A 10,966-nucleotide genomic window follows, 5' to 3' on the forward strand; every position below is an offset into this window, starting at 1 on the left:
CACACCTTCATTAATTATTAAGTTCTAGCAGTAATTTATTTATTCCTCTTTCTGGTAATCAGATACATTTGTACTCTTTTTGTCATCTTTTTAAAATTCTTTTTACAATAGAGGGCCGGGGGGGAGGGAGGGTGAAGGAACCTTGGAATCCATGGAGACGTTTCGGGAACACATTTGGGACAGTTTTGGGTCTGGGGAGGGAATTCAGAGAGAGCTTGAGGGTCTGGAGGACACTTGGGGGAGCCGGGTGGGCACTTGGAGGGGCACTCAGGGATTCTGAGGGACAGTTCGGGGTTCGGGGCAGCACTTGGGGGTCCAGGGGGGCCCTTGGGGGACTCGAACGGGGCTGTCTGGAACGCGGGGGGTGATGGGAGTTGTAGGCGCGGGAATCATACGGTTTAAAGGGGCCACGGAGCATCACGGGAGTATGAGGCGCAGCTGCAATGGCTCTCGGTGGGGCGCGGGGCACGACGGGAGATAAAGTCCCGTCTGGAATAGTGCCGGACGTTCGCCGCGGAGTATGATGGGAGCTGTAGTCCCGAAAGTGGCTCGAACACGATATTTGGAGGTCAGAGAAGGCTCCTGGGGGAAACTTTTGTGTCCGAGCCGCGACTTGAAGCCCTCGAGCGGAACGTAAACGTCTTTGGAGCCCTTGGGAGGAGGTCTGGGATCTCTAAACGGGGTCTTTAGGGCATGGGTCACAGCAGGAGTTTTAGGCGCGGGACTGTGTTCTGAGGGGCTCTGGCGCCGCGGGGGATGAGAGGAGATGAATTCCCAGAAGTGGCTGTACCGGGCATCTGTGTGGTTGGGAGCACTCAGGGGATCCGGGGACGCTTTTGGGGGAGCCCCAAATGGGCGCTGAGGGGGCACTGAGGGATCCTGGAGGGTCTGGGGGAGACACTTATGGGACAGATGGGGGAGGATCCCGGGGTTCTTTGGAGTGCAGGGCATTACGGGAGTTGTACTCCCGGCTTCCATGGTGCTGTATCCGGCCGCGGGACATGGTGGGAGATGTAGGCAAAAAGAAATATGGTGCCCATCTAGGCACCGCCGCCACATCCGGATCCCAGGTGTTAATTGGCTGAAACTGCTGATGGGCGGGAGCCTCGGCAAATGGGATGCGTTGTAGGTGGGAAGAGCCAAATCACCCTCCTCCAGTCCCTTCCACTACAGCCCAGTTCATTCCCAGTACAGACCAGTATAACCCCAGTAAAGTCCATTTCATCCCAAGTAGAACCCAGTTCAACCCCAGTGCCCCTCCAGTTCCTCCCAGTGCAGCCCAATCTATCCCAACACACCCGAGTTCATTCCCAGTTGTTCCCAGTTCCTATCAATGTCATTCACAGGATGCCCCAGTGTCCCCCAGTCTTCCCTGCAATATCCCCAGTGTACTCAGTTTCTCCCAGTATCCCCCAGTGTCACTCCCAGTATGTCCCAGTGTCTCCCACAGCGTTCCAGTGTTCCCCAGTATGTCCCAGTCCTCCCCAGTGTTTCCAAGGACAGTTTAATTTCTCTCGGCGGCCGTGGCAGCCAAACCCAGCAGTGGGGTCAGTGCAGTGCCCATGGCCACAGTCCCTTGCAGTGGCCCCGTGCAGCTTGGGCTGATGATCCACCCTCACAGCTGGCCCAGGGCAGCTCTGCAGTGGCTTTGGTGGCACCTGGGGCTGGCACACACCTGAGCAGTGTGTCTGTTTGCAGTGGGGAAACTCAGGAGGTTCAGATTGCTTCAAAAAGCCCCCAAAAGTGAAAACCCCTCTTAGGCTGAGGGCAGCCAGCTCTGCAAGCACAGCAGGTCCCAGGGGAGTGAGGACAGACAGGATGGGGCTGGGCAATGTGGAGCAAGGTTGTCCACACTGGGTCAGAGCTCCAGGCACCGCTTCTGTGAGCAGGCCAGAGCTCCTGAGGAGAGACCCTGGGTCAATATCAATCACAGAATTATGCAATCAACTCTGCTCTAAAGAGAAATAAAATAAAATATATCCTTTAAAATAGGAATGTGTATTTCTTACAAGGTCCTTGAAACCTTTCTCCATAATTGGACTAGGAAAATTTTATTGACACTCTCAGGGCTTTGATGTTGTTTACATCAGACTCAGTGACTGGGAGTGTCTTCAAAAAACTTCTCAAGAACTCAAACTTAAATTTAGACTCCAAAGTTCCTTGAAGTTTTAATGGGTTCCACTGAGGGACATGACTGAGAAAGTGTCCGCAGGTTCCAGTTAGAGTAGAACACTGGAGGCAGTGATGACAACTGGGGACAAACAAGGCCAAGGTGTCTCTGGTGCTGAGCAAAGCTGGATGTGTTTGAGGAATGCCAAGGGCCAAGGGCTGAGCCCCAGCCCCTGGCCAGGCAGATGCTGTCCCTCCCTCCTTGCTCAGGGGGCTCTTGCCAAGATGGGCACTGGCATGTGGGGATGTGCAATGGCAAGGGCAGGAGCATGGGGCGGCCCCTGCCAGGCTGCTGAGCAGGAACAAGGAGGCAATGAGGCCCCAGGCCTGCAAGGGTCACTTGTCTCCTGCTCCTGCCTCAGGCCCAGGCCCAGCAGCCATGGCCAAAGTGCTGCCCAAGTTGGCTCTGGCAGGGCTGTCTTGCAGCTGCTGCACATGCCTGTGCCCTGTGCAGCCCAGGCTGTCCCACGGTGTCCCTGCCCTGCACCTCTGTCCCTGCAGGCTGTCGGCATCCCCCGGCTGCCCCACCTGGCTGGCCCCTTCCTTTGCTGACAGCTCTGCCTCCTGCCTGCCTCTGCCTGCTCACACAAAGCCTGGGGCTGATACCAAAAGGCTTCATTCAATTTTTACCCTGCCTGTGAACTTTCAGCACAAGAACAAGGCATGCAGAGGCTGCTTTCCCATCAAGGGTGGTTGGAAGAGAAGAAGAAGACATCTGGCTCAAGGGTGCAGGGATCGAGAAAGCAAGGAGTGAATCTGGGAACTTGGGGTGGGTTTTATGGAAGTGGGTAAATTGTAATTCATATTTACTGACTGTGTATAAGCAAGACAATGGTAGAATTACATGTCCACGTAAGGTTAGGAGTTATCCCATGTTGGACCTTAGGCCTGGATAAATGACACTCTCTGAAATACCAAATTAGATTTCAGGAGCCTTATTCTGATCTTTCAGAGATTTGGTGTCAGTGGTTCCTCACAGAACCAAGGAGTCAGCTGTGACACTGTGCAAACTCATGGAACAAAGGGTCCATGGTGACAGAGCAGAACCCCATGGAACCAAAATCCATTTGGGCGCATTGGGGCCACATTGAACCAATGGTCCATTGTGATGCTGCGGATCCAAGGAGACCATTGTGACCCTGAGAAACCTCTTGGAACCAAGGGGCCATTGTGACACAGCAAGGCCTGGTGGAACCATGGGTCCATTGTGACACTGCAGAACCACACGGAACCAAGGCAAGCATGTTCTACTGCGGAACCTCATGGAACAAAGGGTCCATGATGACACTGCAGCACCAAGGAGACTGCTGCTGGCGGTGTGAAAGCTCATGGAAGCACAAGTCCATTGTGACACAGCAAGGCCTGATGGAATCAAGGGTCCCTTGTTAAATTGTGTGGCCTCATGGAACCATGAGCCATTGTGACACAGCGTAGTCACATGGAGCCAAGGGGCCACTGTGACACTGCGGATCCAAGGAGACCATTGGGACTGAGGAACCTCATGGAACCAAGAGTCCATTGTTCCACTGTGGGGCCATGGGGAACCAAGGGGAGCACAGTGACATTGTGGGGCCTCATGGAACAATGGAGACTGTTCTGACACTTTGGGACCCACTGGAACCAAAGGGCCATTAGAGCATGGCAGGGCCTGGTGGAATCAAGGGCACTGCAGTGAACACTGTGGGTGTCCATGGGATGAAGGGTCCATTTTGACACTGTGGAACCAAGGATACCATTGTGACACTCTGGGGCATTATGGAACCTAAGGTCCATTGTGACACAGCAGGGCCTCATGGAACCATGGAGGCCATTTTTACACTTGGAGGCCTTGTGGAACCAAAGGGCTATTGTGGCACTTGAGGGCATTGTGGAGCCAAGGGGACCATAGTGACACTGTGAGGCTGCATGAAACCAATGGTCTGTGGTGACACTGTGTCCTGGTTTAGGCCTTATGGGATCATGGAGACCATTGTGACACTACAGACCTCATTGTACCAAGGAACCATTGTGACACTCTGGAGTCTTGGCAGGCCAAGGGGCAGTTGTCACACTGTGTGGCATCATGGAACCAAGGAGGCCATTGTGACACTTTAGGGCCCCATGGAACTAAGGATCCATGGAACTGTGCAGGACCCCATGGAACCAAAGGTCCATTGTGACATTGTCGGGCCTCATGGAATCCTGGAGGCCATGATGACACTTGGAGGCCTCGTGGAATCAAGGGGCTCTGCAGGGCCTCATGGAACCAAGCAGACCCTTCTGACATTGTGAGTCCCCATGGAACCAAGGGTCCATTGTGACACTGCAGCACCAAGGAGACCCCTGTGACACTGCAAGGCCTCATGGAAGCCAGGGACCATTGTGACACTGGAGCCCCATGGAAACAAGAGGCCAGTGTGACACATCTGGGCCTGATGGAAGCAAGGATCCAATATGACACCACCACTGTGACACTGCAGGGTCCCATGAATCCAAGGGAACAGGGAAGAGGTCTGGTTGGCTTGGCCTGACTGGTCCAACTGCCCTTAGCATGTCGAGGGTCTCTTCTCATGTACCCCTGAAACCCTGGGGCTCTGGGCTTTCCTTCAAATGGAAAAGAACTGTTCTTCTCATTGAAACATCCATGACCAAACCATGATTCCATCTCCAAAATTTCCAGTGTCCAGGGATATTGAGGTGGGTTTATCCTTTGCTCTAAGCCATAAAAACCCCTTCTAACTAACATACCCTTTGCCTCCTTGGTTAGCCAGTAAGACTGGTTCAAAAATTATTTTCTTCCATATCAAAACTTGCTTTCATTTCTATTCCTTCTTCAGATTCTACATTTAAAAATCTTTCTGCTAAGCATACAGATGTGTGGGACTTTCTTGTCAAACTTTCATCCTTCCCAACAGTTGGTGACGAATTTTGCTTTTCCAGAGGCCTCTTTTTTCTTGATCTCTTCAGTTCAGAAATTCAGCGAGAAAAGCTGATTAACATTTGTTCAAAACACACAAGCAAGACAAGCTCATTGGAATAATTCAAATCTTCAGTTCTTCTGCGGTTAGACAGATGTCAGAAGTGTTTTCAAAGTGAACCTACTATATTGAAAACAATGAATAGAGAATTTTTTTGTCCTGTTTAGTTTTCTTTTCCTGTTTATAGATTGGTATCAGCAGTCCTGAGTTAATATTGATCCCCAGCACCTCCTCATGCAGACTGAACACCTATGAAAATCAAGACCCTTCATGGCTAACAATCAATCACACTTTGTCCCTACCCGCACCCCACCATTTCCCTCATCCAGCCCCTGGCACTGAGAGCAGCTGAGGAATGGAGTCACATCCAGGGGTGTCCCCAGGGCTCAGGATTGGGGCCAGGTCAGTGAAATCTCTTTATTGATGATGTGGATGATATCGCCAGCTGGGGCCTATGTACAAATCACAAATGGGAAGGGACTGCTGTGGAACGTGCCTTGAGCTGTTTTATTTCTCAGCATCAGTCTCATTACATGGGTATGACAATAGGAAGATGCCAGCAGCCCACATCCCAAGCAGCTGACCAAGAACTTAATGTTATAACTTACTTTATAAGTTTTTTGACCAATCACAGAAAGCAAAAGCACATTGACAGCAGTTCATTCCAACCACTATAAGCACATGTACCTTTGGTTAAAACAATGCTTGCCTATTTTGAATACAATACCTGCTTGTGAGCCTTAAAACACAATGCACAGAGCTCCATTATTAAGCTTCAAACTTCCTAATATCTTGCTAGATAAACTTTTCTGTAGCTTAGGAAGGTATTCTAGACAAGCATTAATACACAGACCATTGTTCTATTTGTTCTTACTTTTCTACTTTTTAAATAATTCTTCTGCTGACCTATCTCATGGCTACTGATTACCTCTAACCACAGTTCTGCTGTCTCTGAGGCCTGCCTTGTGCAGCTTCCCCAAAACCCTCTGATTTTGTGGAGTCCCACACTGAACACAAGTTCAGCTATTTTAAACCAAATGCTCACTGATGTAGATAGTATTAGACATGGCACACTGCAAAATAGAGCTGCTACAGATTTTTTGCTGTTAGCACATGGACACAGGTGTGAGAATTTTGAAGGAATGTGTTTTATGAACCTGCTCTCTTCCATTCACAGGAAACTCAAACAACTACAAGACAACATGAAGAAATTGACTCTGAATGATTTGGGCTTGGATGAATAGTTTGAGGAATGGGTAATAACTGGATGATTGAAAGATATCTTAAAGGGAGCTTTGTTATTACTAGTAGTTATTATTATATTGCTTTGTGCTATTCCAGCATAGTGAAATTTGTGACCCGCTTGGCAGAAAATACAGTGAAAAGGATTTGGGTGATGCAAGATGAAGAAGGGGAAATTGTAGCAATGTATCTAAACAACTTGGGCCACACTGTGCACCAGCCATACCACTTTTAGTTATTCTTATCAGAGCCATCTGGAATTAATCAAGGTTACTAAGACAGAAACTGTGCTAAATGAAGAATGAAAAGGCTGAGAAACAGAATACCAAGACCACAAGAACTCGATAACAGAAGGCTGTGAACCACCTGGACTGTAACCAATCACAAACTCTGAGAACTGAGTGCAGGACACATGGACAACGCAGAGGCACCAATGAAGAAGAGTGTGATTGGTGCATGCATTAGGGTTAGAATGTATAAAAATGTGCATAATGTAAACAATAAATGGCTTCTGCTTAATCATACCGGTTAGTAGAATGGGAGTCCTGTTTTCCCACAGTGGGTGCCTGGGAAGGAGAGAGGATTCTTTTCCATAAAAAGGAAAGCACTAAGCCAGCAGCAGGAGACAAGTGACCCTTGCAGGCCCAGGGCCTCATTGCCTCCTTGTCCCTGCTCAGCAGCCTGGCAGAGGCTGCCCCATGCTCCTGCCCTTGCCATTGCACATTCCCACATGCCAGTGCCCATCCCGGCAAGAGCCCTGAGCAAGGAGGGAGGGACAGCATCTGCCTGGCCAGGGGCTGGGGCTCAGGCCTTGGCCCTTTGCATTCCTCAAACACATCCAGCTTTGCTCAGCACCAGAGACACCTTGGCCTTGTTTGTCCCCAGCCGTCATCACTGCCTCCAGTGTTCTGCTCTAACTGGAACCTGGGGACACTTTCTCAGTTGTGTCTCTCAGTGGGAACCATTAAAACTTCAAGAAACTTCAAAGTTTCATTTTAAATTTGAGTTCTTGAGAACTTTTTTGAACACTCTCTGAGGGACTGAGTCTGATGTAAACAACACCAAATCCCTGAGAGGCTCATTAAATTCCTTGTGCTGGGTTTGTGCTGCTGAGCTTTAAAGGAACAGCTCTTCCCAGCACCAGCTCTTCTCCCAGCCCAGCAGGGCTGAGGACTCTGTCTGCAGGCACTGAGGGGACAGGAGCCAGGCAGAGACAGGCTGAAGGCAATCAGGATTGGGAAGACATTGAGCTGAGACTTCACTTGGGGGAAGATCTTCACAGCCCTGTGCATGGTGAGTGTGTGGGTGCAGGGCAATGTCCCCTGTGCTCCTGGGGCGATCTCCTGAAGCCAGCACACCCCACAGCCTGGGGGATGTGTCAGGAGGACTCTCCCACGTTCTCTCTGGCACAGGAGCAGAAGGAGGAGGAGGATGTGCTGCAGAGCGGGGCTGCCCTGGGCACTGTCAGAGGGACAGGGCAGGACGGCTCCTGCTGCCAGGGACAGCTGCAGGGGCTGAAGCTGGGGCTGCAGCCAGGGCTGCCCAGGGCTGTCCTGCAGCGCAGCTCCTGCAGCCCTCAGGGCTCTTGGCCAGCCCAGGGCATGTGCCACCTGCCAGGGGCAGCTCTCAGCCTGCCTGGCAGCTCCCCATGGACGCTGCAGGGGAGAAGTTGGAGGTGGAAGGAGCCACCCCCATCAGGGCAGATTCCTCCTGCTCTGGAGATGGTGCTGCATGGCCAGGGCTGCTCTCAGCTTTCTCCTAAAGGGAAGGGAAAGGGGCTGTCAGCTTTGGCTGTGTCACTGAGACTCCTGCACTGTCACCATGGCCATCAGCAGATGAGCCTCTGATCTCCCTCAGAAAGTGCCTCCTCAGCCTCCTCTCCCTACAGACAGCAGCAGCAGCTCCTTGGCTTGCAGCATCTCTGTTTGTCTGGCCTGCCCTTAAGGCCCTGCTGTCAGGGAGCTGCCCCTGGGCAGTGCCCTGTGCTGGGAGGGGTCTGCAGGGCAGAGCTGAGTCCCCAGGGCTGGGCTGGGCTCTGGCAGCACTGGCAGGGACAAGGCTTGGATAGAGAGAAACAGCTCCCAGTAGGCACAACTCCAGGCAGCAGAGAGCCAGGCCAACCCTTGGTATCCCTCAATGTCCAGCTGCACAGGGAAAGAGAGAAGGGCTTAGAGAAATTGAAACTCCTGTCTTGAAAAGCTCCACGTAATTTTTCAAGCACATTTTAAGTGTTATCACCTTGAACTAAAGGGAGGTGAAATGAGTAAAGGGCATCTGTGTGGGACGAGCAGGCCTGACTGCGCTGGGGCACTCGGAGCCCTGTTTTCCCTCTTGGCTTCGCAGTGATCAGCCTGAGAGCAATGCTGAAGATGAGTCAATAACTCAGTAGCACAAAGCCAAGCTAAAGTATAAAAATGTTTTGTGAAGTGGCCCCACAGAATGAGAAGTAGTTTTGATGGAATAACTAAAACAATCCCATAGCGTTGACTCAAAGAAATTGGTCCCAGCTTGTCAGTGTCTTCTTTCAACAGTCTACAATGCCCAGAATGAACAAATGTCCAACAGCAGCTCCACCAGGCACTTCCTCCTGCTGGCATTGGCAGACACGCAGCAGCTGCAGCTCCTGCACTTCTGCCTCTTGCTGGCCATCTCCCTGGCTGCCCTCCTGGGCAACGGCCTCATCATCAGCGCCATAGCCTGCAGCCACCACCTGCACACGCCCATGTTCTTCTTCCTGCTCAACCTGGCCCTCAGCGACCTGGGCTCCATCTGCACCACTGTCCTCAAAGCCATGCACAATTCCCTCTGGGACACCAGGAACATCTCCTACAAAGGATGTGCTGCTCAGGTGTTTTTCTTTCTTTTCTTTATCACAACAGAGTTTTCCCTTCTCACAGTCATGTGCTATGACTGCTACGTGTCCATCTGCAAACCCCTGCACTACGGGACCCTCCTGGGCAGCAGAGCTTGTGCCCACATGGCAGCAGCTGCCTGGGCCAGTGCCTTTCTCAATGCCCTGCTACTCACGGCAAATACATTTTCCCTGCCCCTGTGCCATGGCAATGCCCTGGGCCAGTTCTTCTGTGAAATCCCACAGCTCCTCAAGCTCTCCTGCTCACACTCCAAACTCAGGGAACTTTGGCTCACTGTGCTAAGTGCTGTTCTATTTTTTGCTTGCTTTGTGTTCATTGTTTTCTCCTATGTGCAGATCTTCAGGGCTGTGCTGAGGATCCCCTCTGAGCAGGGACGGCACAAAGCCTTTTCCACCTGCCTCCCTCACCTGGCTGTGCTCTCCCTGTTTATCAGCACTGGCACATTTTCCTACCTGAAGCCGCCCTCCATCTCCTCCCCATCCCTAGATCTGGCCCTGTCAGTTCTGTACTTAGTGGTGCCTCCAGCTCTGAACCCCCTCATCTTCAGCCTGAGGAACCAGGAGCTCAAGGATGCCTTGGGAAAACTGGTGACTGCAACTTCAGAAGCAATAAATTCTCTTCTCTGCTACACAGTCTTCAGAATATAACTCTTTACCATCTCAGCCTTTTTTCCCCTGTTTGTCTATTTTTTACTATGGTAACTTTTCCTATTGCTGTAGTGCTTCCGAGAAAATACTGTAGTATTACTCTTAGCATTTCTATGTGAATATCTACCTTTCTTTTGAAACACAAAAACTTGCAAGAGGCTTGTTCCCTTGGCATTTAAAAAAAAAAAGTGCATACCCTGACTTGTCTGTCCAAGGCATTTCCTCAGCCCTTCCCTGTCTCTGCAGGGGGAGTGCCTGTGAGCAGAGGGGGAGGGAAGCGACTCCTGCTGCTCCAGGGCCATTGTCCCTGGCAGCAGCACAGCCAGGGACAATGGCCCTGGCTCTTCCCACACCTGCTCGGCCCAACTCCACCCTGTCCTTGCCAGCCCTGCTGTGGCTGTAAGGCCGGAGCGCTCTGGCAGCTTGGTCACTGTCCTGCTGCGCGTCCCTGCTGTGGCCACAGGCCCTGCCAGGCCATGGGCACTGCTGGGACACAGCTGGGCTCCAGCACAGCAGCTCCAGCAGCAAAGGGCATCTCCTGAGGGCAGGGCAGGGAGGCTTTGCTCCCCTCCAGAGCTGCTGTCAGCAATGTGCCCTAGGAATGCCCTGGCACAGCAATGTCCAGTGCCTGGGGCGGGGGGGGGAGTGTGCAGGGGGGGCTCACAGCAGTGTCCTGGCACAGCCAGAGCTCCTAACATGGACCTGGGGCAGCAGCAGAACAGGGCCTGGGCTGTGTCTCTGTTCTGGGACAGCCTGGGAAGATGCCCCAGGGCAATTGTCCCACACCAGCCCCTGCAACCACCATTGCCAGCACTGGCCTCTCCCCACCTGCAGGACGTTGTTTGTCCCTGCACGGAGGGACACCAAGTGACCAGGCCAGCAGGCCATGTTTGCTCTGTGCTGAGGAGATCTCAGCAGTGCATCATGTGTGTGTGTGGGGAGATGAACCCCAGTGAGCACAAACACCATCAGCAGCACCCAGGGCTGGCACAATTCCAGTGGCACAAACAGGGCCTTGAGGCCGCTTCACTCTGAGAGTAACGTCCTCTGGGAAAACACCTGAATTCTTTGTTGGGTT

General features: G+C 52.0%; 1 protein-coding gene across 1 annotated transcript; it reads left to right on the plus strand.

Annotated features, from left to right (window-relative positions):
• The first annotated feature begins 8,922 nt into the window (after nt 1-8,922).
• On the plus strand, nt 8,923-9,888 carry LOC128949400 (olfactory receptor 14A16-like). The gene has a single exon (XM_054294263.1). The coding sequence runs from the start codon at nt 8,923-8,925 to the stop codon at nt 9,886-9,888; it is 966 nt and encodes a 321-aa protein (XP_054150238.1).
• Nucleotides 9,889-10,966: the final 1,078 nt, after the last annotated feature.

Source organism: Melozone crissalis, unplaced genomic scaffold, assembly GCF_028551555.1.
Source record: "Melozone crissalis strain CALT ecotype California unplaced genomic scaffold, PUWL_Pcris_2 ptg000231l_1, whole genome shotgun sequence".
Classification (NCBI taxonomy): domain Eukaryota; kingdom Metazoa; phylum Chordata; class Aves; order Passeriformes; family Passerellidae; genus Melozone; species Melozone crissalis.

Excerpts from the sequence above, each read along its gene's own strand:
- LOC128949400 (XM_054294263.1), top strand. The coding sequence starts at position 8,923 with ATGTCCAACAGCAGCTCCACCAGGCACTTCCTCCTGCTGGCATTGGCA.